Here is a 10,911-nt window from a genome sequence, read left to right on the forward strand (position 1 = left end):
ATCATTCAACCGTTGTACAAATCACACTTGGCTAATGCATGTCACAAGCCATAAGGAGAGGCATGTTCACAGGCAGCCTGGCCCTGGATACAGTTTTTTTTTGGTGGCCTAAGCAACAGCAGACTGTTGATTCAATGACTCACCTGCAATAGATCCTACTATGGTCCAGCCCGTTCTCAAAAATAGGGCTTTGCAACAAGCAGCAGAAGACAATAATTCATGACACAGACAGTAGCGTACACAGAAATGATCACCCCAGATATAAAAGATGCACTGTGTAACTTTTCTGGTGGAGGGTCCATCAAATGCTTTTCTCCCTGAAAATGTTATTGCTTTGTCTGGAATGTTTCACAGTATGGCACTGAACCTTTCTATCTTCATGGAAACCAAACTAGGCCAAATGACATGTCAGATCTCTGGAAAGGCAAGCCCACTCACAGTTAGAATGCCTGTTTTTCTAGGTATTTTTGTAACTGAGTAAATGTAAGGTAGAGCTGTTTAATGTCATACTGTGGAACATTCCAGGCAGAGCAATGACATATCCAAAGAAACAAGCAGGTGATGGAACTGTCACCAGAAATGTTACATAATGCACCTTTAACTGCACAGATAGACCAATACCTGGCATATAACAAAAACAGTATGAAAATAAATTAACTGAATACAGCCAAAATAAACCATATAAAGCACCATCTCAAGAAAACTATAGCTATGGTCTTATTGGAATAGGACATGACCTGCTTCATTGTGATGTCCAAAGCGGTCACTTGTGCAGCCTTGATTCACAAAAGAGCCAGAAGACGTGAATATTCGTGCTACAGACACACATGGCGTTTTCCCAGAGCAGAGCAGATGTTTGAATCTCCGCTCTCACAGTCTGTGCTGAGATCCCACCTTGTTTGGCACAACAGTCTTCTGCCTATTTTCAGCTCAAGTGCCACAACGCGAGGCAACACAATGATAAACTAATGACCGTACATCTTAGTCCAGATTTCAGATTTTGACTGTTGTAGTTAACATTTACAAAAGAAAAAAAACATTAGGTGTGAAGCTAAACTCTTGAACAAGATAATTATTAAAAGAAGACTCTTGATTATGATGGAAAAACATGAAATATATCTGCATTTTACACTCCACCAAACAACAGAAGAGCAGTGACATCCTTGTCTTCTAATAATAAACTGGAGCTGTGAACATCCTAAAGTCAACACATTTTCTGGGCAGTTACATGAGAAATGCTGCAATAAAACAATTACAAATAAGATGCTAATATGAATGCATTTTGGACACAGTGGTGGTAAGCTACTACTGTAGCCACAGCTGCCCTGAGGTAAACCAATTCAAGCGAGGCTGACAATCTACGCCATCTGACCCCCTGACCACCTCCAACAATCAAGCACACACCACATTCACACTAGGCAATGTGGATCATGATCATTGATGGATAGTAATTCATATTGTTATATTTAAAGATTCACTACACAACTTTTCTTCTGGAGGGGTTGCCATCGTATACAGGGTATGTGTCTGAGGAGATGCAAGCACATTCATTTTTTTAAACAACACAAACGTTAAGTTGAAATAATTGCAACTGTTTTGCTAATTGATTAAATGAGCAATTATTCTTTCCAATTAATGAATTATTTTTTAATTTTTTTTGTGAAAGGCTCAAGTGTATGAGAATTTATTTCATTTTGACCCTGATGAAGCTTAAGTGATGCAGCATTGAGGACATCTTGATAGAGAGCATTACAAATAAAATAGGTTTTTCATCAAAGAATACTAAATGTTTCCTTTGTCATTTTGATGTCATTCTGGCATGTCATGAAACCTCTTCTCACAGAACATGGCATGTTTGGGAGTCTGTGTGCAGTTTAGATTTTGCTTATTTAATCACTAAATTAGTTGGCGATCATGTCAATAATTGATTAGCTGTGATTACGCAATTAACTTTTCAATCTGTATACATTTAATGCCATACTGTGGAACATTCCAGGTTAAGTACAATATTAGCATCAACATAGAGACAAGCAGACATGTAGTTTGCTTTGTTGACAAAGGAAAACACTCGACTCGTCAACAACACTTTTTATTTGTGTTTTACAAGCCATGAGAGCAGTTTATCAAACTGTTTTAAAGAATGTCTATTGCGGAATTAGCCCTAACGAAATGATGAACCCCACTGTGGTAAAATAGGCTACATGAAGGCTGTGCACGAATGTACCAGACCAAAGTAAAAGTGTTACTAGCCAATGTATAAATCAATCAACATTTGGTTAATTGGCTAACATTAAAGGCCAAAATGTGTTACATTTTAGATATGGTCCAAATTCATAGAATTTCCACTGAAACATTACTACAAGCTATCCAACAATAAGTCCTGTTAATCATCTGTAGTTAAAGTTAATCAATTAATTGAAACTAATCAGTTACTGAAATAATTGTCTGATAATTAAGTAATCACCGTCTGAACAATACACAGTACTTGAAGAAAAGGTTTAATGACAGAACGGCAATTACATCAAAATGAGACAGGGAATTGTTAACATTGATGTTTTAATTAAAAAAAAAACATTTTTATCTGTAAATATACTCATCAGTATGGTCTAAATATGACTTGGAAGTTTTTCTGGGTCAGATTTAGTGAAACTCTCATAGCCACAGGCCTCTCACAGTTATAACAACTCATAAATTAATCTATAGAATAATTGTTCGATTAACTGATTAGCAAATGAATGGTTATATTTGCAGCTCCAGTCCTCCATGTGACTTAAGTGTAGCACTTGTTTCTTAAGAGTCGCAAGACAAAACCTTATCAGGACAAGCTCGTGTGATCATGGAAAACAATGTATTAAAACACGGTGCGTTGGGCTATATTTCTTTTGGGACTGGAAATTAAGAACAATCGATTTTAAGTCATCTGAAATGATGAGTGTTCGGCTCACCTATGTGTTGGCTTCGCGTCACGACTCAGATGAATCTTCAGGTTTTGTCTGTAAAAAAAACAAATATGATTCGTTTGGGCCAGTAGTTTTGCGGATGGTTTAAAATACTGACATATTCTTACGCTAACAATAGCTAACACACGGTTAGCTTGCCTCCTTTGGGCAAGTATAATTAGCTCCCACAGTACCTAACATTATAGCCATGATAGCCACCTAGCTAATGTTAGCACAGTAGCCCACTAGCTATTTGATATTTTTACTCTGCACCAGCTACCACTTGTCAATAGTTCTTATTATAGATAAATGTCAGCTTAGACAGAAAGGTAGCACAAGCTAATAATGACCCCGTTACAAAAGTACACACTTTACGCGCCAGGTTATTAAATAAGATGCTACCAGGTGGCTAGCTTCGAATGACTTACCAATGCTAATAGATTGGTGCTAGCTCGAGTTGGTTCACTGCGACCCCGATGCTGTCAAAATAGCGCCGTGTGAGCGAGCTGTGGCGTTAACATTACTCACTCAGGTTGCAAGCGCTTGGTTTTAAACAAAAAAAAAAAACGAATCAATCACTGTAGCACGGAAAAATAACAACCAAACATGAAAGAATAAAAGAGTACAAATAAAAGAAAAAATAAAGAAAACGCTATTCCCCCTTGTGTTCAAAGCTCCGGCTTCTTGTGCGAGCGTCACTTTTTTCGCTCACCGAGAGTTTACGTCAGCGGCGTGCTTTTCGGGCGCAGGGAGACGAGCTGGGAAAACATGAAATAGCACATGTAGTAGGCTACCTACTACCTATGTGTATATATATATATATATATATATATATATATATATATATATATATATATATATATATATATATATATATATATATATATATATATATATATATATATATATGCTATTGAGCTATTGAGGTTCACACAACTTTAAATGTATCTAGGCCTACATGGACTGTAACTCTTGGCATATTTTACAGTCTGTTTTCTATCTATTTTGTTTACTGTATTTAGCTTTTTTTTTTTTTTTTTTTTTAATGCCAGTATTACACAGCTAGTTTCCAACTGTAGTTCTCTTTCCCTAGGCAAGGTATAGTGCTTTCGTGCTTTCTTATCACACTCTGATATTTACATAATATTGAAACATTTTGTCAAATAAGGAGGTAGCCTGTGTGTGCAGGTATAGGCAACTCGTTGGTTTTAAAAGATGTTGTGGGCAATAGGCCCATTTGATTTAGAAGAAATAACCTTAGCTTTATTATGATTAATACTATAGCTGTTTCCTGGTAGGCCTAATATAGCCTTGTAATCTTTTTTTTTTTTTTAAAGTAATGCAATAATCCAGACCAATACGTGATTAGTGCAGCAGTGTTGGCAGCAGTGTTGGCAGCAGTGTTGGCACTAATCCTATCGCCACCTTGCCATGATGAATGTGATAGGTGAGTGATTGGTGGTAGTTGGAGGGGCCAATGGTGTAGATTGGCAGCCTCGCTTCCATCAGCCTGCCCCGGGGCAGCTGGGGCAATAATAGTAGCTTACCTCCAAAACCACGTGCACAGTGAATGAATGATGCAGTGTTACCTGCTTTGCGTGTCTTCATAGGCGCTATATAAATCCAATGCATTATTATTTATTATCAATAATAAAGACACACATTCAGTGTTTTCCCCACATCTTCACTTGACTATTGAACGTACTGTTGTAGTTTCAATTGTCATCCACACGAGGGGAGACACGCGCTTCTGTGCTGTCTACGTTCATGTTGAAGGGGCAGTTGTTGTGTGAGCGCACACTGGGGGATTTTAGACTCGCTCACTTTTTCTGATATTTGAAAAATATTTAGCCTAAAAAAAAGGATTAGGCTATATTTAGGCATATATGAAATTCGACTTACAGATCCGAAACAATTAGCATTGGCTGTGTTACAAAAACAGGTAAGCCTATAGGCCTACAACCAGGGAAAGACCTAATGCTATAATATGTGAAAGTACCCAGGAGCTCAGCTCTAGAGGCTCTTTGTGAAACAGACTAAACTATAAAATAATAAAAAATGTGAAGCTTTGGGGAGGGAGTTGCACCATTCATTTGCAAACATCACAGAATTTGGCGTGCCAGATCTCCACAATAGTTTAGGCTTAATTTACATTGAATTCTTGTGGTCATTATGGTTAGTGCAAAACAGTTATTTCGTCTAATGACCAACTATTAAGCCTATTAAATGAGAAGTCCCGAGATCATCAAATGAAACGTTTGAGTGACTTTCAGATGGCCTTAACCATAGCCCTACTTCGATCTTTGGCCTGTTCTCTTGTGTTCTCGTTTAGGCCTACCATAGAGGAGACATCACACATGGTCTCTGTGATGTTTGTATCATTAAGAACACACAGACTGTGCAGTCGGTCAGTGAATGCATCAGATGTGTTATGCATGTGCGTAGGTACATGGTAATAAGCGGTGACAGCGGCGCGATGCATGTATGTGCAGTGTATAAGTATCCTGCGCAGAACTGAAAAAGTAACCTTGCAGATTCCATCCAGCCGCCTCATCAATTCTGTCCGTGCACACACCACAAGCTCGTGACTCATGCTCGCTACACAGAGAACACTGTCCAACTTACACCGCACACGCTCCACACACGGTGTCACTTCTGAAGAACATGACGGGACGTGTAAGACTGCCACCCATAAATGAGTCTCCGCCTCCAAGCCTTGAGCACTTTCTCACGTTACAACACAAACCGTTTGACGAGTGAGTCTCAGGCAGACAATCCCGTAACTGGGTGGTTCCACTTCGATCGATGAGCAATGATAGACTCATAAATAAAATTAAATATATACTCTATCATTTCATTAGGCTGAGTTTATTCCAGAATTCATAAGTCATCGTCCATTAGGACAATTAAACAATTTGCTCTTATTTAATTGGAGATGGTGTTGCCGAAAATCGATCTCAATAGTCGTAACTTGAGCCTTTTTTATCTGTTAAGTCAAGTTGAACTTGTGCATGATTGACAGTGCAGTGCTTGCTTGTAGAGTGCGTAATTTCCCCGATGCCCCGATGCGCTCATTGGTGCGTCCCTCCAACGTGTCACCAGTTTTGGTGGATTACCCCAGATATCTTCTTCATCGGGAGTGTAAAGGGCACACCTTTCTCCAAACTTCACTCTTCACGGACAGCAGCTGTCAAGAGGACACACTTTTCATCATTACAAGATCATATATCAAAGAAAGAAACTTTTTTTTCTTCATACATTTTGCCTTTGATTGAGGCAGATATTATTCACTTCTCTAACATGACGTTATCGATCCTTTCTGCGTTATTTCTTCTTACGCCAATTCTGGCAGTTGATGTTTCCTCCGGATGCGTGTCCTGTAGTTTGGAAAAGGATGTAGAAGAAAGGCTCATGGTGGAATTCGCCAAGCAGCAACTTTTAGACAAACTGCACCTGAAAGAGAGACCAAACATCACTCAAACCGTGCCTCGTGCGGCGCTTCTCACTGCGCTGCGCAAACTGTACTCAGGACGCGTCAGACAGGATGGGACACTGGAGCTGGACAACAGATTACCTCTCAAAGACCAAGGCTATGAAATAGTCAGCTTTGCAGATATAAGTAAGTGCAATAAATGGCAAAAGTTAATTCTGTTCACGTATAGCATAAGCTTATTAATTTATGTAATTCATGAATATGTGTGTGGGTGTGTGTTTGTGTGTGTAGATACATGATGTTTCACATGTGTACATGATGTATGGCAAAACAAAGGTGGTGAAAACCTCTAATTTGTGTCATAAATAGTATTGTCAAGTGAGTGCTGACATGTCTTTCTCTGATACAGATGACACTCGGAGTACTGAGGATGCAAGCCTACAGCTTGCCTTTCAGTTCCTCCAGGAGCAGGGCCACAGTATCCAGGTGCTGCAGGCCTCTCTGTGGATCTACGTGCGCTCCTCTGAGGACCCTTACAGAGACTCCCGCCTGCCTGCTAGGGTCTTCCTCTCCGCAGATCAGGGCCAGCAGGGCTCTAACCGCAGCCTGGTTATAGAGCAAATGTTGGAAGTGAAGAACAGTAACTGGCACACTTTCCCCATCACCCGCACACTGCAGACCTTTCTGGATGGTGGCCAACACAGGCTTTTGTTTGAGGTTAGTTGTGAGGAAAATGGCAAGAACCTCTGCTCTCTGGAAAGGACAAGGGACACCCCCTTCCAGCCCTTCCTGGTGGCTCAGGTGCGCTTACGTGATGACCACAGCAAACGCTCACTCAGGAAGCGTTCTCTGCGCTGTGGGAATGATGTCACTGTGTGCTGCAAGAGAGATTTCTACATCAAGTTCAAAGACATCCAGTGGCATGACTGGATCATTGCACCTGAGGGTTATCACATGAACTACTGTATGGGCCAGTGTCCTCAGCACCTGTCTGGTTCTCCAGGCATTGCCTCTTCCTTTCATGCCACAGTGTTCAGCCAGCTCAAAGTCAATGGCATCCATACAGCCATCTCCTCATGTTGCATCCCTACTGAGCGGCGCCCACTTTCCATGGTCTATTTCAATTCTCAGCATAGCATTGTCAAAACAGACGTGCCTGACATGATTGTGGAGTCCTGCGGATGCACATAGACTCATGGCAGTGTCATTACAATAGTACTAAAACATAGTCAATGCAGCCAAATAGCAAGTTACAGTGACAGTAGTCAACAACTACAAGTCCACTGATTTCACCTGCATTCACCTTGTTTTTCTGTAGACTCTTCTATTCACTTATTCTTATTCCACACTTATTCCACTAACTAATGCTGCTTTGACAATCTCTTTAAGTATTTAGTACACTCTGCTAGATACAGTTCATAATGTGTTTGCTGAGATACCCTCAAATGTTTTGGACACATTTCTGATATTATGTGTTTGGTACACAATGATAATTTACATTTAACAGTTGTGACTGAAAGGCTTTGGGTTGCTTATTTTTATACAGTGAGCTACTTTATGTTGATTTCTTTGAACATATTTGTAACATTTTACAGTTACAATGTTTTGCATTTTTTCTTTTTAATTGCTGGGTCCTCACCCACCATTCAGGAACCACTTCCCAGGAAGGTTTTAAGGGATGGTGCCTTCAAATGCACATTCAGACCAAAGAGATGTGTTCACTTCTGTGACACTTAATAGCAGTCCATTTCCTAGTGCCTATCCTCTTAAATTAGACAATAGCGTTTGTTGTATTCCAGCTGGTTTAATCTTGCTGGGTAGCCCATGCTCCCATCAGCAATATTTGCACATTTAATCAGTTGGGTAACAGTCCTGACACGGTATGAACCCAGGGACACTTCCCTGATTCACAGGCAAATACTGAACAGCCCTGCACTACTGCACGTGGCCAATTCTGTCTGTATCTCTATCATAATATTAAGATATATTCAAATCTATTCAAAACATTTACACACTATCAACAGTTTCAGAAGTACAACTTGACAAATACAACTTAGCTTAGTAAGCACTCAATGCAATGTAAGAGAGTGAGACAATGTAGAAAGCACTTTATCTTCCTAATATATAATGTTAAAACCTATTTTAAACTCAGGGGGCTGCTGCCTAAGCATGTACATAATAAACCGAATGTTTGCTGTAAAGGTTGTGTCATTGTTCACGTTCAAGTGTATGTTTATTTTTATATAATGCTATGTTTTGAGTGTATAATGTGTATATGTATGAACAAGTTTTCAAACTGAAAAAAAAAATGTATTTTGATAAATAAATCCTTGTCAATCAGCACTATATGAACATTATCAGATTCTTATGATAAATGCATTAGAAACAGAATACCTCATAATTTGAATAGGTATCATTAAGCAACAGCTGTTAATTATTATTGTGATGATTATTTCAGATAGACCTGGAAAAAAATTTAATTATGAAGAGAAGATTTTAGATCCGACCTGGGCACTGAACAGCTCCTGGGCCACAACTGGTCCTTTGGTTGACTCTGACCAGCCTGTAGAAGATCATTTGGAGTTATAAAATAAACATATTTTATAATTTTACCTCATGAATGGACTAAAGAATTTGCTTTTATTCAAGAGGTGTGTTGTGTTTTTAAAATATTTTTTTTATAAGGCAACCTCACTTTTTCATTGCTTAGTCATAACATATACTTTTACCAGTCTTACCATCTTGTCAAAACAATACTATTTACTGCTTTTATTAAATAAAGAAATACAATCAATATTATACAGAATTTAGTCAAGCATTTTGGCCCAGCCCTCCACAATATATTCTGTTTCTCATGTGCCGCCCCTTTAAGTATTGTTACAGAAAATCACAATTAATCATAATATTTAATCTATAGCACTGACATAATAATCCATCAGGATAATCTAGCATCATTAAAGCAGTATAATCTCTGTATCCAATTTTATGAGTTTGTAGCAGTAACTCAAGCTTTATCGTACTACAATAATAATAATAATAGTGCAAACTAAATGCACACACGATAAATATTGAGCCCAATAATATTTTGTTCCATCTGTCATTTATTGAAAGATAAGTCAATAAAAGTGATTGTGACAGTCCTAATATCAGATATCCAAATTTCACATTGAGAAAGTGGCCCGGCATGGCTCCTGGCAGTGAGTCTGTAGGGCAAAGGCTGTGCTTGCTCTTTCAGACAGCGAAGTGGCTTTATGGACCGTCTGTGTTTGTTTGGTCAACAGCTGTCACATTCTCCTGGCACACCGCCATTTGCATCTCCTATGAATTCATATGGGCTTCTGTCAAACAATGACAATGGTTCATCTTAATTGATTTTCCTAATTAGGCTTGCATAACCTATATTGTTAAACATAAACACTTTTTTGACCACACTGATGTTTGTTTGACAATTGACTTGAACATTTTGACCCCATGCCAAAGTTGGCAACACCCCCTGTCCAGCCAGGAGGTGAATGGAGGTTTCACCATCCAAAATGGACTATAACCAGACAATGTAAACTGATGCAATTTTTATATGATATCTGGCTTCATAAGTTAATAAAGTTTATGTTCTAAGAAAAAAAAGTCCTACCTTCAGTTGGTTTGTTGACATCTTGATCATTGAACAGGAAACCATAAAGACTGACAACCTAATAATAAAAAACACAGAAAAGAATCCAACATTAGATATCACATAACATCACATTTCAACCATGTATTATACATTATCATATGTTGATTACCTGATATATGTTGCACTGTGTAATTTTTGGAGCGGGGACACATGCTTGTCTCCATGGTGATATTTTGCTTACATGGAATGTTCTATAGTATGGCATTAGAGTTAACAGGGCTTGTAGCTGTGAGCACAGTTGCCTCTCCACAGATTTGACCTGTAGGTACTGTGAAACATTCTAGAAAAGGCAATAGCATCTCCTTGAAAAAGCAGATGGTGGACCCTACACCAGAAAAGTTACATAGTGCACCCAAAGTAAGTGGAATTTATTCTATGCAAGTGGCTCACTGGTTAGACAAGAGCATTTTTCCACAGTCCAAAGGTTTGATCCCAGCTCTAAACATTGCATACTTTTATTTTTTTCTTTGGGCAAGACATTTTTACATTTGAATATTGAGTATGTGAGTAATTAATGCTGAATAAATGACAATAATATGCAACAGAGTCTAATGGCGTGGTGTTTAGATGAGAGGCCCAAGCAGGCTGCTTGTGGTGATGGCCACGTACTGACCTACTACTGAGAAAAGAAAGCCTACTGACTTACTGATACACTGACACACTGACCCACAGAGCTACTGTTTACCATGTGCCACTAAAGCCCTAATCCTTCACTCCACTCACAATCCCACAAATCCACCAGGATGCTAAGATGGCCGTCACTCATCTTGCGTGGTGGAGTCATGACAGGACACTCTCTTCTGGACCAGGTAAACTGTAAGCAATGACATTGAAGATGATTAGTGATGATGAGCAACTTAAACTAT

At 39.0% G+C, this 10,911-nt stretch overlaps 2 protein-coding genes across 10 annotated transcripts in view; one reads left to right on the plus strand and one right to left on the minus strand.

Annotated features, from left to right (window-relative positions):
* The window catches only part of LOC110154544 (R3H domain-containing protein 2), a 42,753-nt gene extending 39,119 nt beyond the window's left edge, over positions 1 to 3,634 (minus strand). For all 9 annotated transcript variants that reach the window (XM_055160513.1, XM_055160511.1, XM_055160512.1 and 6 more), the window contains exons 1-2: positions 3,368 to 3,634; positions 2,946 to 2,993 (exon numbers count right to left, since the gene is read on the minus strand). The gene's annotated coding sequence lies outside the window, so the exon portion shown is untranslated. The remainder of the gene's footprint in view (positions 1 to 2,945; positions 2,994 to 3,367) is intronic.
* Positions 3,635 to 5,996: 2,362 nt separating this feature from the next.
* Positions 5,997 to 7,563, plus strand: LOC110154557 (inhibin beta B chain). Its single transcript, XM_020918553.2, has 2 exons — positions 5,997 to 6,558; positions 6,782 to 7,563. Exons 1-2 carry the CDS (start codon positions 5,997 to 5,999, stop codon positions 7,561 to 7,563), a joined length of 1,344 nt encoding a protein of 447 aa, XP_020774212.1.
* The last annotated feature ends 3,348 nt before the right edge of the window (positions 7,564 to 10,911 follow it).

Source organism: Boleophthalmus pectinirostris, unplaced genomic scaffold (assembly GCF_026225935.1).
Source record: "Boleophthalmus pectinirostris isolate CB_2022bp ecotype Guang Dong unplaced genomic scaffold, ASM2622593v1 HiC_scaffold_3, whole genome shotgun sequence".
NCBI classification, from domain to species: domain Eukaryota; kingdom Metazoa; phylum Chordata; class Actinopteri; order Gobiiformes; family Gobiidae; genus Boleophthalmus; species Boleophthalmus pectinirostris.

Coding starts and splice junctions, on each gene's coding strand:
- LOC110154557 (XM_020918553.2), top strand. CDS start 5,997: ATGCCCCGATGCGCTCATTGGTGCGTCCCTCCAACGTGTCACCAGTTT. Junction 6,559..6,781: donor AGTCAGCTTTGCAGATATAA/GTAAGTGCAATA, acceptor TCTCTGATACAG/ATGACACTCGGAGTACTGAG.